Raw genomic sequence first — 23,891 nt, forward strand, 5'->3', positions numbered from 1 at the left:
ACTTCTGCAGGGTCAGCTTCCTGAGGAGTCCGGAGCGGCCAGGCCGGAGCGCCCACGGCTCCCTCCCTCGCTTGTGTGGGGACACCCGGCCCGGCACGCAGCTGCCTTCGCAGGGGGACCTGGGGCCAGGGGACCCACAGTGCAGGCAGAGCCAAGGCCCCTCACCCAGGTGGGACGCAGCACAGGGGCAGGGAGCTGCCAGGCCGTGCCCACGGAGCCAAGGGCCCGGGCCGTGAGTCACGGAGCTCCGACGGAGGCTTTGAAGATGCGTCCAGCACCCGCGGCTGGCCGAGTGGGGGCAGGGGGCCAGGCGTGCCTCAGGCCCCAGGGAGGACGCCTGACCTATGGGCGTCCGCTGTGGTTCTGCTCCCGGGCCGGCAGCAGGTGGGGGGGTTGGGGCGGGGGTGAGGAGGTGAGGGCACAGGTGTGGCGTTCGCAGGGACAGCCCGCCCAGGTGGACTCTCCCACAGCGGCTCCATCCTCGGGGCTCAGGGCTCAGGGCGCGCCAGCCCTGACACGTCAGCTCGGGTCCCCCGCTCGGCCTGCTCCTCTAGGGGCCCCCAGGCCGATGGCCGGTCTGAACGTGTCCCTCTCCTTCTTCTTCGCCACCTTCGTCCTCTGCCAGGCGGCCAGGAGGGCGTGCAAGGCCCTGCTCCCGGCGGGCGCCTACGCCAGCTTCGCCCGGGAGGCGGTGGGCGCGGCCCAGCTGGGGGCCTGCTGTCTGGAGATGCGGATGTTGGCGGAGCTCGGCCCCTGGGCGGGGGGCTTCGGCCCCGACCTGCTGCTCACCCTGCTCACCCTGCTCCTTCTGGTTCACGGGGCGACCTGCGACGGCGCCGCGGCCAACCCCACCGTGTCCCTGCAGGACTTCCTCCTGGCCGAGGCCTCCGCGCCCCGCACGCTGCTGAAGCTGGCGGCCCAGGGGCTGGGTGTGCGGGCGGCCTGTGCCCTGACCCGGCTGTACTGGGCCTGGGAGCTCTGTGACCTGCACGTCCTCCAGAACCTCCTGGACCCGCACTGCAGCTCCCCCCTGCGCACGCCCGTGTCCCACGGCGCGCTCGTGGAAGGCGCCGGCGCCTTCTTCTTGCACCTGACCCTCCTCCGCCTCCGGAACAGCCTGCCCGCCTACCGGGTGCCGGCCGTGGCCCTGCTGGCCACCGTCATGACCCACACAGGTGAGACGGGGCTGCCTCTCCCCTGGGCCACGTCAGAGCCTCTGCACCCGCGTGGCCGCCCCGCCCACCCGCACCTGCGGACACCCGGGGGCGAGGCCGCCAGCCAAGGGGGGCCGCCGGCCCACGGAAGCTGCCGACCGCCCTTTCCCGGGAACCCAGCGGTGGCACGGCGGCCGGCTGGACAGGACCCGGTGCGGCAGGGTGGACCTGGGCCCCCGTCGGGGCCGTCGTTCTGGCTGGATCTTCCGGATCCCAGCTGCTCCTGGCCATCTCAGGAGGCCGGCTCCCGGGACAGGTTGGGGCGGTGGGGGGGCAGCCAGTGCGGTTTCTTCAGGGCCCAGGCCGGGCCCCGCTCTGGAAGCCCCTGCGCGTCCTCTGCCGCCCCGTCCAAGAGCACCAGTCCCGCCGTGTCTGCCCCAGCCCCCTCCCCCTCCCACTTGGCCCCAGATGTCTCCAGGGAGGGCAGCACCTCCCCCGTCCCATCCTCGGCCGCGCCTCGGGCCCGGGCCTCCTGACCAAGCTCCCTGGCACCGCCCCCCTCTCCCGGCCCCCACGCAGCCACCCTTCCCACCAGTGGTGCAAGCAGAGAGCTGAGGTCAGCTGTGGGATGTCCGGACTGCTGACCTCCCAGGGCAGCTGTCCCGGGCAGGGGAACAGAGCTGTGGGGGTGGGGTGCAGGTCATGTGGCCGGCGGCTCACTCCTGCTCAGGGCGCTACGGCTACACCTGGAAGGGCCTGAGGGCCCAGCTCCCCCAAGTCTGCTTTCGGGGGCGGGCGGGGCCCGGTAGGGACAGAACCAGAGGGCTGACTTTCTGAGATGCCGTCCAGGGTCTGGTACAGAACAGACGTCACGTGCCCGGGAAGGCGCCGCGAGAGCCCGCGCACAGGCGGGGAAACTGAGGCACGGGTGAGCAGAGACTCGCCGGGAGCAGGGCTGTGCGTCCGGACTGCCTGGGGTCCCGCCTGGGGAGATGCCGGGAGCTCCTGTGTCAGCCCTGCCGCCACCCAGGGCGCCTCCCGGAGATCCTGGTCTGCAGAGTGCTTCCCACTCTGGTCTGCCCGGACGAGGCCGGAGCTCTTTGGCAGCGGTGGACGTGGCCGGGGTTGAAGGACGCTGGCTTTTTCCCCAGCCCCTCCTCATCTGCCCTGCCCCTTCCCCTTTCTCTTGTTTCTTCACTGGGCTCAACCCTTCTCCACCATCTGTCTCTGTCTGTCTCTGCCTGTCTCCCTGTCTCACCATCTCTGTCTCTCTCTCCAACTCTCTGTCTCTGTCTCCCTTTCTCTCAAGGACAAGTGCCCCCAGGTGGACAGAGGAGAAAAGAGCTGGGGGAGATGAGCGGTGGGTAGGGTGGGGGAGGTTTGCTGACAGACTCTTGTCCCAGCTGCTCCCTGATCCGGGGACCTTTGGCTTTGGCCGAGTAGCCCTCCTGCCCACGTCCCCATCAGTACAGCGGGGCGAGGATAGGCTGAGCCCCAGCCTGTGTGCCGGGAACCACGGTGGGGATTTCTGGGGTGGCTCCTCTCCTGGCCGGAGAGGCGGCCGCAGGCAGGGCCCCACGGGGACGGTCTGTGCCTCCTCCCACAGCTGGGCCCTTCACGTCCGCCTTCTTCAACCCGGCCCTGGCCACCTGGGCCACCTTCCACTGCTCGGGCCACACCCTGCTGGAGTACATGCAGGTGTACTGGCTGGGTCCTCTGACAGGTAAGGGCAGAGGGGTCACCTGGGAGGCTCCGTGGGCAGCAGGCAAGGCCAGGCCTGGACAGTGGCTTGGGGATTGCCACGCAGAGCATTTGTGGTGGACGTGGGTGCTGGGCGGGCAGGAGGGACGCACCCACGCCTGCAGGGCGCCCTCACAGACCCTGAGCCCGGGGCTCAGGCAGGGGCCACTTCTCCAGCACCTGGCCTTGGCCCCTCGGCCTCACCGCACTCTCCACACCTTGTCCGGCGGGTAAGCGGGGTCCGGTGGAGCTGTGGAAGCTTCCTCCACTTCTCTCTGTCTACACGGTGGGCGTGTTCTCGGGGAGCACAGCCTCGGCCTCCCCGGGGCTCCCAGGCACTATAGGAGCCATGAGAAATCCCATCGTTCCTATTTCTGACTTCACTTTCCACTTGACCGCGGCCTCGGGTGCATGTGGTCCGTCAGCAGAAAGCACCGGGAAGAGGAGCAGTCCCTGCCCTGCCCGCATCCCCGCCCCCCTCCAGAGGCAGCGAGGGTCTCCTTATCCCCTCCCCCTTCTCTACATAACGGGCTCGGGCTCGCAGAGCCACTTCTGGGTTTTCAGTTAGGGCACTAACTCTCCGCCCTCCCTGTGACTTCCTCCCCCACCGCCTCCCGGGGGACGGGCCTTGTGCACCTGAGAACAGCCCTCGGGCTCAAGGGGGCTTCCCTGTGTAAGTCCTTACAAGACTCACGTACACTTGAAGAAAATGTGCTCTCCTGTCCCGCTGTGGCCCACTTACCTTCCCAGTGACCCTAGCGGCCGCGTGAGAATTTAGGATTCTCGGCTCCACAAGTTCCGGGAAGAACCTGGGAACCAGGGGCCGGGCCCTGCCCTCAGCACACCCTGCACTTCCCAGCCCCGGCCCCACCCACACCCGTCTCCTCCCTCGCTGTCACCTCCACTCTTGCCTACACGCCCAACACAGCCATGCACAGGGATGACAGGTCACTTGGGAGGCAGCCCTGGGAAGAAAGAGGCCGTGCACGCGGCCCACGACATTTGTGCCGGCGACACCAGGCCCAGGTCCCTGGAGCCTGGCCGAGAAGTGGGCCCGGTTCCTGATGGGTCATGCACGTCTCCCAGGGGTAGGCGCAGGGGGCGGGGAGGGGAGGGAGGTGTGGGAAGGGCCAGACCAGGGTCCGGGCGCTGGCTCCCTGACGGAGGTGCGCAGGCTCCCCCAGGTCCAGGCCTGCGGGGCCCCCGTCGCACTGACGGTCCCGGCGTGAGCACCCGGGCTGCCTCATGCTGCAGCGAGCCGACTGGGCCCTGTGGTCTGACGCCTGGTTTCTTGCAGGGATGGTCCTGGCCGTCCTGCTGTATCACGGCCGCCTTCCTCGCCTGTTCCAGAGGAACCTGTTGTACAGCCAGAAGAACAAGTACCGAACTCCTAGAGGGAAGCCGGCCCCGGGGCCTAGAGACGCTCAGACGCCTGCAGAGGGGTGCAGAAGCCGGGAGCCTGGGCGGGGTGGGGCGGGGCAGCCGCTGCCGGGCTCCCGCTGAGCCAGCACGGTCTGGGGCGAGGGCCGGGGCTCTGGCTGGACTCTGGGGCCTCCCTGAGCCGAGGGGGGACCGGACCCGCAGCCCTTTCTCCCCACAAACCTTTCGTCAATAAACCATTCCTAAGACCTGCCCGTCTCCCTGGCCTGACAGAGGCTTCTGGAAGGGCAGGCAAGGAAGGGCGTACGCCATGGAGGCTGGTCTGTGTCACCCCCATCTTCCCACGGGGCGTCTCTTGCCTCTTTACAGAATTAGGATCAAAGGGAAGACCGAGGAGGAAAGGCAAGAGGTCCAGGGTGGGTCACGGGGTCCTGAGAAGGTGCTGGGGTAGAGATTCCACAGGTGGTGCCTGGCTGCCCAGAGCCCACCGCCCGGGAGGCCCGAGCAGCCTCCTCGCCCTGACACCTGCTGGCCACGTGGGGGAAGGCGGCCGGAGCCTGAGGCTGCAGGGGAGCGGGCTGGACACAGGGTCGGGGTCCCACCATCCGCCAGCATCCGACCCTCAGGGCGGCACGCCCCCGGGTCCTCGTGGCCGGGCAGGAGTGAAAGGAGAATTCCGCCCCCCCCCCCCCACTTCCCGTGGCTGCCCCTTCGCCCCTTTTTCATCCGCTCTCCACCTGGCCTGGCAGTGAGGCTGCTCCCTCTGGGCCCCGGCTCCCTCTCCCCTCCTCGGAGGGGCTTCTCCGGGGGGGGGGGGGGGTGAGCAGGCCCAGGTCTCTGAGGCCAGCCCTGTGTGCCTTCTGGAAGGCTTGATGGGGCTACACGGAAGCTTCCAGAAGGAGGACCATGTGCACACAGGGTTGGTGCCAGGATGGGGGGCCATCCAGCTCCCTTTGAAGGGAGTCTTTGTGGGCCGGGGGGCTGGAGGTGATAGCAGAGGTTGTAGCCCCAGGAAGGAGGAGAGGGTCCTCGGGGGGCCCAAGGTTAGAGGCTGGCTGGCACGTCTGTCCCCATAGAACGTGGCCTCTGCACAAATACTTCCAGGACAGAAGCTTCTGGTGCTCACTTAGTAAATTTTTTTTTTTAAAGTAGGCTCCACATCCGGCAAGGAGTCCAATGCAGGGCTTGAACTCACAACCCTGAGATCAAGACCTGAGATGAGCTCAAGAGTAGGACACTCAATCAATTGAACCACCCAGGCGCCCCACTCTTGTAGTAAATGTAACCAGTGAGTTCGTACAGGAAAAGCAAACCTGTGCACATTGCAATAGATAATATCAGCAAATTATCAGAATTCCCCGAGGAGTTTAGGGTCTTTGTTTTGGAAAACCTCAACGTCATAAAGCAACACCCACATGCTTAGAAGCGTAACTTAAATTTAAGGAACACTGCACTTGATGGAAAGAACACAATTTTCATAATTTCCATACGAAGCTCTGATGAACTGATTACTAACATGGGAGGCAACTTAAAAATTACTACAAAAAGTTGATGACGAGTTTAACACGAAGAATGCAAAATGGCTCCATACTGGGCCACTGTTTAATATAATCCCCCTTGTTAATCAATCTAGGAATAAAATCATACGATTATCTTCACCGACACTTAAAAGGCCTCTGAGAAAACATAACATCTGTTTCCTGTTCTAAAAGATGCTAGCGCATTAGGAAGCGGTGGGTCATTTCTCAATCATGCGTACACGCCGACGTGCGCACAGGGCGCGCCCACACCCCGACGCCCCGCTCGGTGGGAACAGACCACGTCTGGCCGAGTCAGAAAGACAGTGAGGAGTCGCGGCTCCTGCTAAGATACGAGCGGATGAAACCGGACAGGAGGGAACAGTCAGAGGAAAACCAATTCCTATCTGCAGACAGCGTGATGGTGATGCTGGAAGAAATAGACACCACAAAACCAATCACACGCACTGAGAGCCTCAGGACGGTGGCGGAATGTAACATTAACAGGCACCAGGGCCGCCCGGGAGGCTCAGTCCGTTGAGCGTCCGACTTCAGCACAGGTCGTGGTCTCACGGTTCGCGAGCTCGAGCCCCGCATCGGGCTCTGTGCTGACGGCTCAGAGTTTGGAGCCTGCTTGGGATTCTGTGTCTCCTCTCTCTCTGCCCCTCCCCCGCTCATGCACACTCTCTCTCTCTCTCTCAAAAATAAATAAACATTTAAAAAATTTAAAAAAAAAGGCATCCAACAGGCTTCACATAGCAAACAATGAGAAGAAAATATGAGTAACAGCAGAGCTATAAAGAGCTTAGAAATAAATCTAACAAGGAATGCGTAAATCCTGGTTCCGGTGAAAATTTTTTAAATTCCCGAAAGACGGAAGACATGGAAAGTCATTCCTTGCTCTTAGAAACGATATCCCAACATCCTAAGGATGTCAGTTCCCCCCAAGTTAACACATACGTGTTGATGATACAATAATAATAATAAAGTCATTAGCATAAAATTACATAATATAGAATCGTAAATATATAATAGTGATAAAAATAACAAATAATAACGCCAAAGTGCTTTGAGGCTGGATGCCAGATTCCCAGATCAGTATGAAAACAGCCAGGAAGAAAGCCAAGCAAACGCTGCAGGAGACACGCCCGGGCGGTGGCACTGTGGTCGGGTCACCAAACACAGCTCAAACCCTCCGCAGTCACAGCACGTGCTCCGGGTGAGTGGACAAAGATGACTGTCCACAACCAGGCCCAAGTACAAAGGACACTCAGTATCTGACAGGCGCGGCCCCGGCGTCACTGGGTAGAAAGCAGACATCGCGGTAAGTGGTGCCCGGGCCGTGTGGGGGAGGGTTGACTCTGTGCCTCGCACCGGAGTGAACTCCCAGAAGGGACTCGAAGCCATCAGAGACCTAACTGTAAAAACGTGAAAGCGGGGGTGACGTTCTTTCTACACTTGGGAGCAGGGGAGATCTCTCTAACCGTGACGGAAAATCCAGAAGCAATAAAGAGCATCGATACCTATAACAAATAGCAAACCAGGGAAAAAGAGTTGGCAACCTTTGTCACGAAGGGTGAAGACTAATGTGCAAAGAACTCTTTAAAAAAATAGTTTTAGCGGTGCCCGGGCGGCTCAGTCCGTCACGATCTCGAGGTTCGTGAGTTCGAGCCCCGTGTCGGGCTGGGACAGCTGGGAGCCTGGAGCCTGCTTGGGATTCTGTGTCTCCCTCTCTCTCTGCCCCTCCCCTGCTGGCACTCTGTCTCTGTGTCTCTCTAAAAAAAATAAATGAACATTAAATTTTTTTTTTTTTTTCAAAAAACAGGGGAAAAAAGCAAACCGTGAAGAGAAATGGACCTCAGTGCACAGCGACAGGCTCGCGCCCATAAGAGGACCGCAAACCGTATCAGGTACCAGTGTTCCTCCCCACAGTGGTAAAAAAAAAAACACAAAAAACCAAAAAAACCACAGCTTCTCTGCACAAAGCCAGGCCTCCGAGAGCTTGCAGGGCAGGCAGCTCCTGCTGAGCCACAGGAGCCTGGCCCCAAGACGGGGCCCCTCAATTCAGACGAAACCCTGCTCCGGGCCCGGCCATCACTCCGGAGCCTTAGGACAGGACACTACACCCTGACCCCGCCTCCCGCAGTGCAGGGCCGGGAACAGGCCTGGGCTGTCGAGGGAAGGGACAGACCGCCTCCCTCTGGTGGAAGCCGGTCCCCGTCAGCTGGGGGGAGGCCCAGCGGGCTCCTGAGCATCCATCACATCCTTCAAGGGGACAAAGCACAGCCCAGGTGGCCCTCAGCTCCTCCTGGCCCCAGCTGGGTCACCGTCCGGGCCCCAGCCCCCCAGAGCCTGCACTCTCTCCCACGGACCCTGCAGGGCTGGGACTTTCACACAGGCCCCCAGGCGGCTGCTGCCCCAAGCCGTGTGTGCAGCTCTGGGCTGGGCCCGCAGGGCACCGGGTGTGTGTGTGGGGGGGGGGGAGGCGGGGTGCGGGGAGGAAGGGCTACCCCGGACCTGCTCAGGGGGACAGCCAGGCATCCAGCTCTCGCCTGGGGGCACCATAGTACCCAAGGGTCACACCTAGAGGGTGTCCCGCAGAGCTGGCACCTCGTGCTGAGTGCCCGCCGAGTCCCCTGCCTCTGAGACCTTTCCTCGCCCACGGGTGAGGACCAGGCCTCGGGAGTGTGGGAGTCCCCCAGGCCTGGGGCTCTCTTCCGGCCCCTGCCTCCCCAGACCGGCGCTGGCCACCTGCCAGAAGGAACTGCCCGTGCCCGGGGGCCGTGGTCCAGGGTCGTCTGCCTTCTACCCGGGCAGGAGCCCCAGCCCCTTCCCGCCTCTGGAAGCTGTTAGCTGGAGGGGAGGGGGGTCCTGGCGTGTGCCCGCGGGCTGGCCGGCCTCACTCATCTTCCAGGTTAGCGCTGAGGGCACACGATGGAGAGCAGGGAAGGCAGGGGCCATGGGGCCCCTGCTCCGGGGGTAAGGACCCCCCCACTCCACCTCTGCCATGCCACCGGTGCCACGGGGCTCCGCCTCCAGGGGGACCCTGCTGGGTGCGCCCTGGGCGGGCCGCAAAGATGAGCTCCGGCGGGGGTCCAGGAGGCTGGTGTGCGCGTGCAGTGAAGAGCAGCAGGGGAGGGTCTGTCCGCCCTTGTCGTGTGGCTTGATGGCCCCGAGGGGCGGGCACACTGGCACTTGACTCTCGGTGCACCTGGCCTTGGGGCTGGCTCTGCAGGGGTTCGGCGCTTCTGGGCGTCACTGCTCGTGGCCGAAATAACCCGGGTTCTCAGAGGGACAGAGCCCACTCACCTGTTATGCCAGCCATGCAGGTGGCAAGGAAGTTGCCCACTCGAGGGGGTTAGATTCAGCCCGGGCACCAAGCCTGGAGCCTCGTATCCGCTTCACCTGAGCAGACTGTCCTTCCCAGCAGGGCCCACACCTGTCCGGTGTCAGTGCCTGAAAGTGTAACCTTTTCTAGAGCCAGTGGAGAGACTGCGATCTAGTCAAAGGAGTGAATCCTGAACGGTGGAACGGTGGGTGAGTGGAGAGAGATTTGGAGAGCAAGTGCCTCCTGGGCCAGGGCTAGCCTCCCGGGGGATAAGAGTGCTCGGGGTGCCGGTCAGAGGCCCGCAGCCCCGCCGGCTCATGAAGTCGGCAGCCCAGGCCGTGAGGTGGAAAAGCAAGAAGAGGTCACAGGCACGTGGCTGACCCCGGCAAATATCGGCAACACGGACGAGCGTTTCTGGGCCGTGCGTCCGGCAGGCCCAGGGGAGACCCTGCCTGCTCGTGTGAAGCTTCGGTGACAGCAATCGTTTTGACTAAAAGAAATGCCAACGGCCACTCCGGGGAGCTGAGTGTGGTCAGCCCACGGGGAGCACTGGCTACACCCTGCTGACTCATTTCCTCTTCTGCAAATTGGAGGCATGTGTGGAGCCTCCAGGCCCTCCGCAGCAGGACCAGCACAGAGCCAGCCGCTTCGCGGGGCTCAGCGCATCGGGTCCCTGTCCCACCATCCCCCGGGGCCCCTCGCCCGACCACGCTCTCCTAAGTGAAACGTTTTCTCACCCAGCCCGGGCTGGCTCACCCGAAGGGGCCCCCGTGTCCCACCCCACCTGTGGCCACTGCAGGAAATCGCCTTGAGTGCATAATGGAACATGTATGTGTTTCTGCGTGTTTGTGTCTGTGTGTGTGGACGTGCTCACTTAAATGTGCACGTTCAGGGCAGGGGCCCGGAAGGCCCCCTAGCAGCTGGCCTATGTGGGTGAGTCCCTCAGGGCCTGTGCCCCCGGGCTCCTCTGGCCCCTGGCAGGCACTGGCTCTAACGAAGCAGCCTGGGCACCTGCTCCTGTCCCTGTGCCGGCCACTTAGGGAAAAGGCCACTAACGTGCTGAGGGGTCTTTCCTCCGTCCCTGGCTGAGCCCTCACAGCCCCTGTGCGCACCAACTGCCCGGTGACTCTGATCACGTGGTGCCCGCCTCTGCCTTGGACCCTCTAGGGAGGCAGGGCCACAGGAAAGAGATTTGGGGTGGACCGGAGGGTCCAATGGGCAGTGGAGGAAGGCCCTGGGGGGCCCTGCTTCTATTGGGGGAGCCCCCCAGCCAGGGGCAAGCTGCGGGGTGGGGGCTCTGCTCAGGGCCCGCTATAGCGGGTAGAGTGATGGGACCAGGGCTCTGTGGAGACGTGGCTGAATCTGGAACGGGGACAGGACATGCCCGAGTGAGCCCAGAGCGCCTGGTAGCACCAGGAAGTTAGAGAGCGCCCCCCAAACACCCACATGGATGGGAGCATGTCAAAGGGATACAGAGGCCAACTCAAAGAGCCCCCCCCCATCACCAAGACCATCTGAGCAAAAATTAATAATAATATTGAATTACTGACCCAAACTATAAAGCAAGTGCCCGTGAATCCATGCCGATATACATAAATTATACATAAATTATTGGGTGGGACCCAATGCGCTGAGCCCCGCGAATCAATGAGGTAGAAGGAGACAACTCCTGTGTAGGAGAATTCCAGATATTTTATTTGACCTGGATACTCTGCTCTCCAGGAGGGATCCTATCTCCTCACTCCCGCAGGGTGGGTTGCTCATAACGACTTCCCTCCGAAGACGGCAGGATGGAAACGGAAAAGATTGGGGTAGAGAAGCCTGACACCCACCCCCTGAAGCAGGTGGCCAAGGTCAACATCAGCTGTGACGTGTCACGTCGACAGTATGCGTGCTCGGTAGGGCGTGATGAGAATGGCCTTGACCTCTTGGTCTTCCTCCCCAAACCCATAATCCCACAATCTAACAGGGAAAAACGTCAGGTAAATTCTAATAGGGGGACATCCTACGAAATGTCTGGCCAGTCCTCCTCAAAATGATCAAGGTCATCAAAAACAAGGGAAGTCTGAGAGGCCGTCCAGCCAAGAGTACCGAGGAGTCGTGACAATCAAACACAGTGTCATCTCTGGCCTGGTGCACTGCAACGGAGAAAGTACATTAGACAAAAGCCACATACTGGGGTCGGGGGGGCTCAGTCGGTTGAGCATCTGACCCTGGATTTCAGCTCAGGTCACGATCTCATGGTTTATGGGATCAAGTTCTGTGTCAGGCTCTGCCCTGGCAGCTCAGAGCCTGCTTGGGATTCTCTCTCTCTCTCTCTCTCTCTCTCTGCCCTTCCCCTGCTCGTGCTTTCTCTCTTTCACTCCAATAAACAAACAAACTTAAAGCAAAACAAAGAGAAACACATACAAACTGAAACTTACATCAGAGAAACCTAAACTATATGAATGAACACAATTGACATGGGTTCGTGGGTTGTAACAAACAGACTGTACTGAGGTGAGGCGTTAGCCAAAGGAGATCGTAGATGCAGAGTATATGGGGAGTATTTGCACTTCTCGATCTTTCTATAAATCTAAAATTACTCTAAAAAACAAATTCTGTGGGGAGAAAAAAAAGACAAAAACCAGAGAGAACGAACAATACAGTTTTTTATGCGGCAGGATTAAGCCCTATAACATCAACACCTACAGAAAATGTGAGTGGATCAAATACACAATGGAAAGATCTTGGCAGAATGGCTATAAAAACCTGGCTCTAATCCACACGGTCTTTAAGAAACTCAGATCAACTGTAACCGCACGGGCAGGTGGAGGGTAAGAGGACGGGGGGAGACCCAGCACGCCAACACTGGCCCTGGTGAAGGAGGCGCGGCTACGCGGTGTCAGATACACACTTCCGGGCAAGAAAACCAGGCCAGCACGTGCGCACCAGGCCTCCAGGGACACGAGAGTCCACCCCCTGCGGAAGGACGCGTGTGCGCTTCTCTGCCTCCTTCTCCCAATCTGCCAGAGAACCGAAGCGTCCCTCCGGCCTGGGGGGCCTGGTGTGCGCTCGCACAATGCACGCCACCCGGGTCTCAGCCGCCCGTCCCAGGCCTCTGTCAAACCGCCACTCGGAAGATAGGAGTATGCTCTTTGGCCTGAAGCGGTGAACTCCACGGTCCCGGTGGGGGTGACGCCCTCTGCTCCTGTCCCCCGGCGCTCTGAGCACTGCGCCCCCAGGGCACCAGGTAAGTAAAGCCCTGTCCGGAGTCGGCGCCCACTCGGTCAGGACCCACCGGGCCCCCTGGGGCCACCGGGCGTCGGTCCAGCTCGTCGGCTGCGGGCCCACTTCCGGAGCCACCGCCGGGGAGCCTGCCCCACAGCTGTGTGCGGACCCGCTCTTCTTGCGGACGGAGCAGCTCGTTTGGGCATGCCTGGCTCCAGGGTGCCGGAAGGGGCATGGGCAGACCCGGCCCGGCTCCACGTGCCCCCCTTCAACCCATCTCGCGGATGCGGTGGCCTCGACAGGCAGCTGCGCTGAGACACTCACCTGCCAATCCCGGTCACTTCTGACCCCGGAAGGGAGTTCTTCCTGTGAAATCAACACGTCCTGCTCTAACACACCCCTTAAATATGCACAGGGGTTTGCACGGGGCCATCTCTGTCCCAGACTGGGTTTCCATCTCCCGTCCACCCGATCACACAGCCAGCCCGTCGGCCACCACCCGTACATCAGTAAAAACCCAACAGAGGGGCCGACGGCACGCGGTTCAGTTCCCTGACGGATTCACTTGTGCCGCCTTTGATCAGAGCGGTGGCCTAGGACGCGGCCCGTTCCCCTTGGAACGAGCCAGCAACAAGCCAGGCAGCCCTCTGTGGGCCAGCCGAGAGCTGCACGTCGGGGACTGTGCACGCGGCGGTGGAACCTGGCAGCTCCTCAGGGGGCTCCCTGCTCACAGACGTGAGTACCTCTTTGCACCCCCATAGTGGCACGTGCACCTGCAAAATACATAATAAAATGTCCCCCTGTCCCAGGCCTCTTCTGGTCACTGATGCAGGATTTCTCGGGCATCACTCAGGGCGCTACGAGTGTTTAGGGTTTCAGGATCAGGTCATTTGGCCATAAGCGACGTCAGTCAAAACCAAACAGCCCGCGAATTGGGTATTTTCTGGTCCAGTATCCCGGTGGTCGCCCCGGGGGGGCACTCACTGGCCTTTGCCACAGTCTGTCTGTGCTCCACACAGAGCTATAGCACAGGGAGCACCTGTCCTCCCGCACTCCAGCTTCTGACGGCACATCCGTCCGGTGGCCATCCCTTTCTCCCACCAGGTGTCCCATCCTCTTTCGAAATATTAGCCTCTTCGGGCTTGGGCCAACTTACTGGCCCCCATTTCAATGCCGGCTGAAGGGGCGTTGACATGCCTTCTGGCTGACTGCAGCAGGTGGGGAAGGAGCCCCTCGGCCAGCACAGCGTCTGTCCCCACAACGCGGTCAGGTACAGCGGATGTGAGATGCGAATCCCTCACGGACACTTTCCAGTTTTCATCCAAACCTTCACCTTATAGTGCAACCACCTTGCACTCCCTGATCTTCCCGGCCTGCTTCCAGGACGTTCTGGAATCGGCGCACGGGGCTCCCACGCCAAGGGGTCCCCGAAGGGAGTCCCTCCGAATCGCCCCCACCCTCCAGTGAGCCTGCTTCTGAGGATGCAGGGCTACAGGAAGACGCTTTTCTTTTTGCTGAAATAGTTTTGATTTTCTCTTTCGGTTTTACTGCTGTTAAGTGGTCATTCATGGCTCACGTGGGAACCTCTCAGATTATAATTCTCAGACGATGTTCTACAGCTTCAGGTGGCTTAGACAATTCTTACAAGTGCTTCAGTGTTATTGTCTCTGTGGGAAGTGTCATTACAGTATTTCGTTGTTGCTAACGAATGCAATAACCCAGACACGGCCAGATTTGGTCTTCTAAAATAAATGCAATTTTTTCTCTTTTGTTTTCATAGTTATTATCAAGTGATTACCCAACACCTCAAGTGGAGAACTGATAAGATTATAATTTCAGGGTAGTGTTTTATGTGTTCGTTCCACACATGTGAATCTTATTAGTAAATGGCTCCCATCTCATGTGATTTCTAGACGGAGCAAATCGAACGTTCCTGTCACTCTATTCAACACGTCTCTTCTATTGATCCAGAAACTGCGATAATTTCCTCCCGTTTGGTGTCACTGCTGCGGTTGGGGGACCATCGCTCAGGTTGACGCTGGACAGGACTGACATCCCTGGGACAGCGATGTGTACGCGGAGCTTCCGTGGCAGAGAATTTCCGAGCGCCCTGTCCCTTCCCGGGTCCTGGACCGGAGGACGGGGTGTGGGTGCGGCCGGCTCTCAGGGCCCCGAACAGGAACTTGGGTGTGGACGGACAGATGGATTCGCTCTAGTTAGGAGACCAATAGGTTCAACTCACTAAATTTAAGTTAAAAAAGTTTGGGGAACACCGTGACGACAGGTCGTGGTTTCCTTCAACACTCACGGTGTGAGCGTGTCGGCTCCGGGAGGCCGGCCCTGTGGACGCGGCTGCCTCCCCACCTCGGCCCCGGGAACCAGGTCCCGACAAGGATCTCCTGCTCGCGTGTGAGTTTTCCTCCACGGGCAGCCCGTCCTCACCCAGGGTCCCCCTGCCCCACTCTGACCCCGGTCAGCGTCTCAGGACCCGGCTCCCCAGAGCTCACTTTGGGGGTTCCCACAGACGAGATGGGCCCATGGGCACATCCGACGGGGACATGAGCCCAGCAGTGACCCCGAGGGCACGGGGTGGGGCTCGATCTCCTCCAGCCAACCGCCCCGGGCCTCCTTCAGGGAGACAGCCCGAACCTCACCAGGGCAAGTGTCCCAGGTGACCCTGAGCAGAGGTCACAGGTCAGACCTGCCACCCTTTAGCCGGGCCTGCCCCAGGCAGATTATGAAGGTGACAAGGATTTTCCAGGAACCCCCGACCCCCTTCCCTGCTCTCAGGTCTGGTGTTTGGTTTGGAAAAGACCTAAGAGGTCAAATGGCACTTTCGCCCCCTCCCCGGCCCCCTCTGACCTCAGCCATGGCCTGGCCACCCCCAGTGACAGTTGGAACAGAACGTGGTCAGTTTGGAACTCGGCAGGGTGGGGCCTGGGGACACAAGCACGGTTGGCCTTGGGCCATCGTGCTGGCCTCAGCTCCCCACCACCCTGTGGTCAGGCTGGGGACAGCTGCTGTGGGACCCGGCCGTGGGCGTCCAGCTGTCCTTCAATCCTCAAAGCGCTGTCAGAGCACGTCACTGCCAGGGACAAACGTCCACACCACCTGGAGGGATGGTGGGCCTCCTTCCCAGCTCTACGCGGATGGCTGCCCCTGAATGAGGTGCGCGTGGGGGTTTTGGGGACTTCGTCCACCTGGAACCCACGGCCCACAGAAGCGGTGAGCGGGCTCGTCCACGCAGAGGGCGCGGAGCTGTGTCCAGCCCTGGACGGTGCCCAGGAACCACCCATGTGGGTCACTGAGGTGGCCCAGCTAGAGCCCCAGTCGGCTGAGCCGGACGGGCCTGAGGGGGACGGGTCTCCGATCTCCTCCCTGGTCGCCACGTCACACGGAGGCCCGCCTCGAGCCTGCGCGTGACAGGGAATGACTCTGGCCCCTCCAGGAACCACAGGGCCCCCTCTGCTGAACCCGTTGGGCTGATCAGAACCAGACTCGTCCGGGCCTGTGATGCGTGGTGCTCTGCCTGTGGCCGCCCTCAGTGGGCCTTGTGACCAGAAGCGGAGAAGGCCTTGCCTGGATCCTCTGCTCCCAGAACAAACCCGGGGGGACTTGCTCCCCGAGTCCAGTGGTCACCCTGCCACTTCGGGGCTCGAGCAGCTGCCGAGCTCAACCGAGTCTCGGCAGCCCGGTCAGGGGCCAGCGGAGGCCCCTCCTGCCCTCGACGGGGACTATGTTCAGGCTCAGTCTTCATTTCCCTTGGAAACCTGGACTCACCTGCCGGTTTCTGCCCAGCAGGCTGAATTCCTGTGCAGTCGGGTCCCCTGGAAGGAGGCCCACCGCAATCGGCCATGTGACGGGAGGTGCCCGTCCCGGGAGACGCTGCGAGGCGGGGACCCCCACCTGTGTGCTGTGTGGGCTGCTGCCCGGGTGTTCAAGGAACAAAAGGCACTGGAAAAGGCCATGAAATCTGGCCACGGAGGACGCTCCCAACACCTGCCGAGGCCACGGCACCGGACCTGGGGGGAGGTCCCTGCTGGCTCTTTCTGGTCGTCCTATTCCCGCTGCCACTCATTTGCCCCCACCTCCCCGCACCTGCTTCCTCCTTTTCTCCTGCCCCACACATGACCAAAGTGCTCCAGGGTGTCGCCAGGGGATGGGGGCACAGGCGCCTCGTGCTGGGCCTGAAATCCAGAGCTGGAAGCCGGCAGCGCTGGGGCCGCACTCTACCCGTGTCCGGCTGCTTCGGGCACCTTGGGACATCCGCCGGGCTCCGCCTGCCTGCCCGTCTCACCTTACAGCCGTATGGCCAGACTAACCTCCTAAGCCACGAACGACACGGTAAGGTTCCACTGCCGAGAGCTTCTGTGTCACTCAGACCCTCAGATCTGAACTCCCAGCTGCCGTGGTCTCACAAGCCCTTAGCCATTAGCTCCTCCCCCGGTCGGAGTAGCTGTAATATGTGTGAGACCACGACCCCCAAAGCAGAGAGGTCACAGAACCCTCACCACCTCCCAGTTCATCCCATCAACCCCTGTTGCCCCCTCTGGGGCGGCTCCCTGGGACGGCAGACCAGCTTACCTTCCTGTAGCTGGACGCTGGTCTTTCCCGCTGCTTCGTGACCCATCCTTCCCCGTGATGGCGCTTGGAACCCGTGGACCCACACGTAGCAGCTGTTCCTTTAAATACTTCCGAAGGTAGATTTCCACCCCCAAGGTCACCTTTGACACTGAAATTTCCCTCAATTTTTTATCTCAACCTTCAATTTTGGAAAACCGGACTGGACCTTAAATGAATCAAAGACTCCTACTGAGCTGCTTCTAACTCTGTCAACAAACCCAGCCCATCGGGAAAGGAAACTCGGGTGGGCTCTCGGCTACAATATTCCCTGTGGTGGGAGAGAGGAGGGACTGCGCGGCACATAAGAGACCACTGGCACCTGAGACCAGGACCTGCAAACTGCTCCCCCCACCGGCCCCGGACACCTGCCGCCCTCAGGCACCAGCGGGCGGCCCCTCGATGCCCCTGGGACCCGTGGCTCCGTGCCCCACAGTGCTGCCATACAGGGGGCCACTGCTCCCGGGCACCTGAGCCCCGCGGGCTTCTTCTGTTCCAGGGCTGCCTGAGCAAATGCGGAGCCCCTGCCTTTTCTTCGTGAGCCCAGGGGGGTCCGGGCTACAGCAGAGCCCACGGCGCACAGATCAAGGAGAATCTTGACAGAGGAAGCCGCCCACGTCTCTGCCCACGCCCACCGCCCTGGCTGTGGGCACGCACACCGGGGGCGGGCTAACCAGCTGAAAGCAGCCTGCTGCCTCTTTTCGTAAATAAAGTTTTGTTGGAACGTGACCTTGCCCACTTGCCTTGCCCGCACGGCGTCGTGTGCTGCTCTCCCCCGCGGGCACCGCTGGCGAGCCCCACAGCAGACTGAAAATACCAATTCTCCGAGCCTTTGCAGACAAGCATGCTGATGGCCGGTCAGGACCAGCTTCGCGGCCCACGCCGGGACGAAGGGGCGCTTCATTTCTGACGACTGCCTGCAGGGCGGCTCTCTGGTTCAAGGGCTCTGCCGTGGCTGCTCTGGGCCCACTGAGGATGCCGCCTCCGGGCGGCCTCCCGCAAAAGCAGATTCCGACAAAGGGCAGCTGTGACGTCACAGACCTCTGCTCTCCCCTGCAGCCGCTTCACTGCTGAGCCGTCGTGGTCCCCAGCCACCGTGGGTGGTCCCACAGAAGGTCGGCATTCGAGGAGGGTCTCTGGGATGAAAACAAGACAGAAAGGCATATCTGGCCCCTGCAAAAGTGACCCAGTATCACCCGCCCGGCCCCCGTGGAGGACCACTTCTTGATGTCCAGTCACTCCTACAGGCCCAAATCCTATAACGAGTCCTCGGCTCCCGCAAACGCGAGGCCTCTGTTCGCCCCGCGTTTTCTGGAGATGCACCCCCCCGCCCTCACTGCAGAAAGCAATAAACCGACGCAGGATGTTGATGGCATCTTCCTGGTCTCTGGGTGCGGCCTTGATACAGGTGGATGTGTTACCAAAGCAATCCTGACTGCGTGTCACGGGTGGCCGTCCCGCCCTCATGTTCGGCCTCTCATTTCTAGCCCAAAGCCGGCGCCGTCACCGGGGCTCTCCAGGCCAGACCACGCTTCCCCAAGTCTGAGGCAGGGCCACCCCAGTATCTTGGCAGAGAGATGGTGACCAGCTGGCCAGCCTCTTGGACTGACCCCGATGGCACAAACAGTGGGACCAAAGCCTGCAGTGGCCGGACCCACAGGGTGTCCCAGCAAGGGCCGGGGCTCTTTCTCAGAGCACCGTCTGCTCACTTGCTAGCTGTTTGGGGCGGTCCTAGAGGTTCTGCAGTGGCTGAGGGAGTGCCGTGCAGGCCTTCCATTATCCCTCGCTCCGGAGTCACCCCAGGAGTCCTGCCCTGGTCCCACAGATGGTGCTATGGCTCAGGTTCCCAGGTCCGGGCCGGAGAGAGGGCAGCTCCTCGGTCCTGTGACCTACAGCCAGGGGTGGGGTGGGGGCACTGGAGGTGGGAGCTAAGGTCAGGCTCCAAAGGCACAGATGTAAGCTTTAAATATTTAGACTAGCATGTGGGTCGCCACCTGTAGTCATGTCCTGGACCTCACGAATGTTAGGGGTGACCCCCCTGGATCTGAGGGTCTTCAGGCCACATGGGAGAGCACCGAGGTAGAGGGGCAGCAGGCCGGTAAGCATGCCCTCTGCATTTGCACTCATGCAGCCAGGTTCAAGGACCACATTCTTTTTTTTTTTTTTTTTTTTTTAATGTTTATTTTTGAGAAAGAGACAGAGTGTGAGCAGGGGAGGGGCAGAGAATGAGGGAGACACAGAATCCGAAGCAGGCTCCAGGCTCCAAGCTGTCGGCACAGAGCCCGATGCAGGGCTCGAACCCACAAACTGGGAGATCATGACCTGAGCTGAAGTCAGACGTTTAACTGACTGATCCACGCAGGTGACCCTCAAGGACCATATTCTTAACTGCTGGACCATGGGCCATCCTGTGCAAGCTCAGTGTCTGAGGGCCCCAGCACCCTGGACTCCTGGGCAGAGCCCAACAGGGCAGTGGTAGGCAGGTTCCAGAGGCTGGGGGGCGGGGGAAGGAATAAGGAGGGAGCTGCTGTGGGGTAAAAATGGGAAGAGGTGGGATGGGTGTGGAAGTAGAAGGAAACCTTGTTTAGCATGGAGTCTGGGGGCCAGCAGGGGGAGCTTTCGTGCCCAGCACTGTTTGTCAATTGCAGACCCAGCCGGTGACTAGGCAAGCTGACCAGAAAGAACACTAATATAAGAGGAAAATAGAGGATTTTGTTCAAACCCAGATTAAGACAGCTGCCCAGGAAACACGAACTTCGCAGGGAAGAAAGTGCTTCAGAGAGTGAACAGTTTTTACAGGGTTCTATACCTTTTGCATAAAGAGCCACAAATCAATATGTCAGAGGTATATTCTTGTTAAAGTTCAAAAAGATTATAGATTAGCGCGTAGGCAGGATCATGAGTATTAATGCCATGAGTATAATTAATGCAAAGGAGTAGCAGCATCGATCCATACGTGCAGGACAAGATGGTTTTCCTTTAAGCTACTCATTTACAAGGCAGGTGTGTAAGATATGCACGGTGGGTGGGCCATAAATCGGGCTTTTGGTTTAAATATAAAGTTAATATAGATTCATGCTGCCTTAGAAAGAAATCTAAAATGGCTTCCCTCATATAGCAGCGCTTGAGAGAGTTTTTCTCTCACCAGAGGAAGAGAGGGACCTTGCAGGTGGCTGGCCACCACTTTACTCTGCCCGCAGGAGGAAGGAAGGTTTTCTCCTCCCCTGGCAACAGCCCAGCCAATGAGAGGCAGTCACAGCCAAAGACAGCCCAGCCAATAAGAAGCCACTACCAGCTCCTAGTTTACTCCAATGGGCTTTTGGTTTATAACAGTCCCTTTCCTTAGAAAAGATCTGCCTGGGGGGGCGGTGGGTGCAGCTGGTTTTCTGGACTTGCCTATGGTTTTGCTGTAGCTCGCTGGTCCTGGGTTGCAATTCTCTGCTCTTCCCAAAGTAACCATTTCTGGCTGGTAAAATAACTGCAGTTGTAGTTTTCAGGTTAACAGCGGCCGCGACGCTCCCTGGCGTGTGCTGGGCGGGAATCAGGCAGAGGGCGGGCACCCTGGGTTTCAGTTTTGCTTCTCGCCGGGAAATGGCAGGGGCGGGCACCTCACTACCCAAGTGGACCTTGTCTGGGAGGGCGTGGAATTCCCTAAGCGAAAGCCAACACTTTGCGATGCCAACTGCGCGCCAGGCATGGTCTAGGTGATATACTTACTCCTTGCTGAACGTGCACTCCCCTCCCCCCATTCATAGGTCGAAATCCTAATTACAGACGTGAGGGGATTAGGAGAGAGACCGCGCAGAGCCACCTAGCCCCTCCAGGTGAGGACCCGGGAGGTGTCTGAAGCAGGGAGCACGCCCTCCCCCGGACCGACCCTGACGCCCCCTGATGTCTGACTTCCAGCCTCAGAACCATGAGAAATAAAGACCGCGCAGTCCGTGGTGTTCCCATATGGCAGCTGGAGTAGATTTAAGAACAGCCCTGGAGCCAGGAGACACCGGAGGGTCAGGGGACCTCAGGACAGGACTGAAGCCCCCGGACCCCTGCCCCGTGCTGACCGCGGGAACTGGCAGGTCCTCCCCACCACGCATGGCCTGTTTGCACTTTGGCGCGTCCCCGTCGATTGGAGATTCCCTCCCTAGATTACCTAAAACCTCAATCCTGCCTGGAGCAGCTGGGTGGGGAGAGGGGGTCTCTCCCATCTTTGCCCCCTGTGCCCAGCGCCAGGGGCCGCCCCTTGCTTTTTTTCAGGAACCCAGAGCCGTCTTTAGGGAGAGAACGGGGTTGGACCAGCCGGCGGCAGCCGCACAGAATGGGCAACAACCTTTGTAGGGACCGCGGCCGACCCACCAGCCTGGGAGGGAGGGAGGCGGGGGCGGGGTGGGCGGGGCCAGGCGGCAAGGCCCCTCTCCGGCTCCGCCCCCGCGGCCCAGGGTGCCCCAAGGTCGCCCAGGTGGAGGCTTGCAGAGCAGCGCCAGGGGCAGCGATGCGGACTCCGCCCTGGTGAGTGAGACGAAAAGATGCCACGGCCAGTGCCCGAGGCGCGGGGCGTGTCCTTGAGGTGCGTGGGGACACAGCTGGCCCCTTGGGCGGCCCTGCCCCCCTCTTCTCCCCACAGCACCTACCTGAGGGCAGAGGGTCACACCTCTGCCTCCCGGCTGCCTGGGTCCCCTGCCTTTGCCTGCCCCCTGCTTCCTCCTGGCCCTCGTGCCCCTCCGCACCTGCCCGGGGTCACCCTAACTCCTGGAAGCCCGCTTTCTTCCCCCGTAGCCAAACCACTCGAGAGCGCTGCACCCTCATTGCCGCCCCAGCTCACCCTTGACGGCCTGGCCCCCGTCACAGTCCCAGCCCCCATCCTGGTCAACATTCACTGTTGCCACCCCCCGGGCCCCCACTGAGGTCCTGGTCCTGCCGCCCAGCCCCCAACTTGCAGCACAAGGAGGTGCCGCACCGGTCTGAAGCAAAGCCTCCCGAACACCGTCCGAGGCCTGCCTCTCCCCTGCCAGGCCCTCCGTGACCCAGCCTTTCCCCTGCCCACCCCTCCGCGTGAGCCTGTGAGGCTCCCCGTGTGCACGTCTCAGGGCTCAGCGCCTAGACGGTGTCTGCAGCATGGCGGGTCCCGATATACGCTGCTGATGGTCAATACCGGAGCTCGGCCCAGAAAGCAGCACCCAAGGTGTCCAGGAGTCCGGTCTCCCGTGGCGGCCCTTCAGCCTGCTGTGCCCCAACGCTGCCTCCAGGCTGGGACGGCCTGGGTCTCAAAGGGATCAGTCCTGCAAGCTGACTCCGGCGCGCTCCTCCTGGGGGGGAGGCGCCCTAAAGGGGGTGCTGGGGAAGGGGGTGAGCCCACGTGCCTCCCGCGTGCTTGCCGACAGCCTGAGCCCCAACGAGCAAGAGCCCCACCTCTCTGGACCCCCACGCGCACCTCCCCAGAGTGGGACGTGGGCTCGCTGGGCAGAGGGCGGCCGGACGGCAGCCGTGGACTCGGAGGGGAAGGCCGCCTGGCCGACAGGTGGCTGTGGAGGGCCTGGCTCTCCAGGGGTCACACTCCCAGCCCAGGCTTCTCTCCCGGGGAAGGCTCCACCTCACGGTGACACAGGAGCCCCCCTCTTTCGGGAGCCCCTTCCGGATGCACTGGTGGTGAGGATTGGACCGGGGACTTTATGCCCTATGATCTCTGTGTGTGAGGAGGGGGGCGATTCGGGCCAAGGCCGTACTCGCCCCGGTCGGCCAGCTGCCGCTCAGGCAGCCCCAAGAGGACGGAGGGGCCAGTGACCGTGGCCCTACTCTCGGCACCCCGGCAAGCTCCACACCTGGGGCAAGGACAGGCCAGCTGCCCTCGGCCTCGGCCCTGGAGCGGTGGGCAAAGGCACCGATGCCGCCGTCGGCCTTGGCCACACAGATGGCCTCTCCGAGGAGCCTGCTGAGCGGTGACCAGAACGAGTGGGCCGGGGGGAAGGTGAGCCGCTGCTGGGGACGCCGGTCGAGCCTGGGTCTCCAGGCAGCGGAAGACCAGGCCTTGGCGGGGCACCTGCACACACGGGGCGGGACTGACCACCAGACCGTGCCGACCGCCGTGCAGGTCCTGGCCTCAGCTGGAAGCTGGTGGCGCCGCACGCTGACAGGTCCGGCCTGGGGCCCGGCCCAGAGGCCCAGCTGCTCTCATTCCGCAGGAACAGACCTCCCTGTGCGGCCGCGGGCCCTGCCAGGCAGAGCGCTCTGAGGGTGCAGGAGTCGGGGGTGGGGGTGGGGTGGGGGAGGGGGAAGAGGAACAAGGTGAGGGGAAGGAGGTAGGGGTCCGGGTCTCCCATTCTCCCTCTAGTCACCTGAGGCTGTTGGGAGCCCCCACCTCTGCTTCCTCGGCCCCAGTTTGGGGCCCCCAGCCTCCAGCACGAGCCCCTCGGGTCTGTGTCCTGCCCGGGCTTCCTAGTGGAGGTGTTTGTGCCGATCCCGTAAGTCCATTCCAAGCCGGGCCCTCGGGCCCCGGCAGGGTGGACACCTCCTGAGAACCTCAGCGTTGTGGGGAGAGGCACCCCCCAACCCTCAGCTCAGCCTGTGGGTGTCCACGAGCCCGGCCCAGAGTGGGAGGCCCCCAACGGTGCCGGGAGGCATGAGGGGTGCGGAAGAACGGGGGCTCAGGGAAGCACCCCGAATCCCCGAAGGTCAGGACGGGACCTCTTTGATGCTCTGTAAGAACCCACGGAATGGTTTTTACAAAGGAGTGTCTTCAAGCTTGTTCGGTGGCTGTGTCTCTGTGAACATCCTGCGGCCCATGGGACGTACTTGGATTCTGTCTGCAGTGGTGTCACCGGCCTGAGGAGAGACCTTGTAGCCTCTGAGAGATTTTGGTTCTAATCACCGGCTATAGGTGACAGAAATGCCCTCCCCAGTGCTTGCCGAGGAGGGCCGTCCAGGCGCTGAGAAGAGAGATCCGTCTGG

The 23,891-nt window shown here is 61.3% G+C and overlaps 1 protein-coding gene across 2 annotated transcripts; it reads left to right on the top strand.

Annotated features, from left to right (window-relative positions):
- The first annotated feature begins 427 nt into the window (after window positions 1-427).
- On the top strand, window positions 428-4,525 carry LOC109264799 (aquaporin-12B-like). 2 transcript variants are annotated; one of them, XM_019445323.2, is made up of 3 exons: window positions 436-1,175; window positions 2,761-2,877; window positions 4,192-4,525. In XM_019445323.2, exons 1-3 carry the CDS (start codon window positions 569-571, stop codon window positions 4,395-4,397), a joined length of 930 nt encoding a protein of 309 aa, XP_019300868.2. In that variant the 5' UTR covers window positions 436-568; the 3' UTR covers window positions 4,398-4,525. The 2 variants fall into 2 exon arrangements, with proteins under 2 accessions (XP_019300869.2, XP_019300868.2); XM_019445324.2 differs by lacking the exon at window positions 2,761-2,877 and having other exon boundaries at window positions 428-1,175.
- The last annotated feature ends 19,366 nt before the right edge of the window (window positions 4,526-23,891 follow it).

Source organism: Panthera pardus, unplaced genomic scaffold (genome assembly GCF_024362965.1).
Source record: "Panthera pardus isolate Hobbes unplaced genomic scaffold, ASM2436296v1 HiC_scaffold_10, whole genome shotgun sequence".
Taxonomy (NCBI): Eukaryota; Metazoa; Chordata; class Mammalia; order Carnivora; family Felidae; genus Panthera; species Panthera pardus.

Excerpts from the sequence above, each read along its gene's own strand:
- LOC109264799 (XM_019445323.2), top strand. The coding sequence starts at position 569 with ATGGCCGGTCTGAACGTGTCCCTCTCCTTCTTCTTCGCCACCTTCGTC. Across the intron at positions 1,176-2,760 it reads CACCGTCATGACCCACACAG|CTGGGCCCTTCACGTCCGCC; the intron begins GTGAGACGGGGC and ends CTCCTCCCACAG. Across the intron at positions 2,878-4,191 it reads CTGGCTGGGTCCTCTGACAG|GGATGGTCCTGGCCGTCCTG; the intron begins GTAAGGGCAGAG and ends GGTTTCTTGCAG.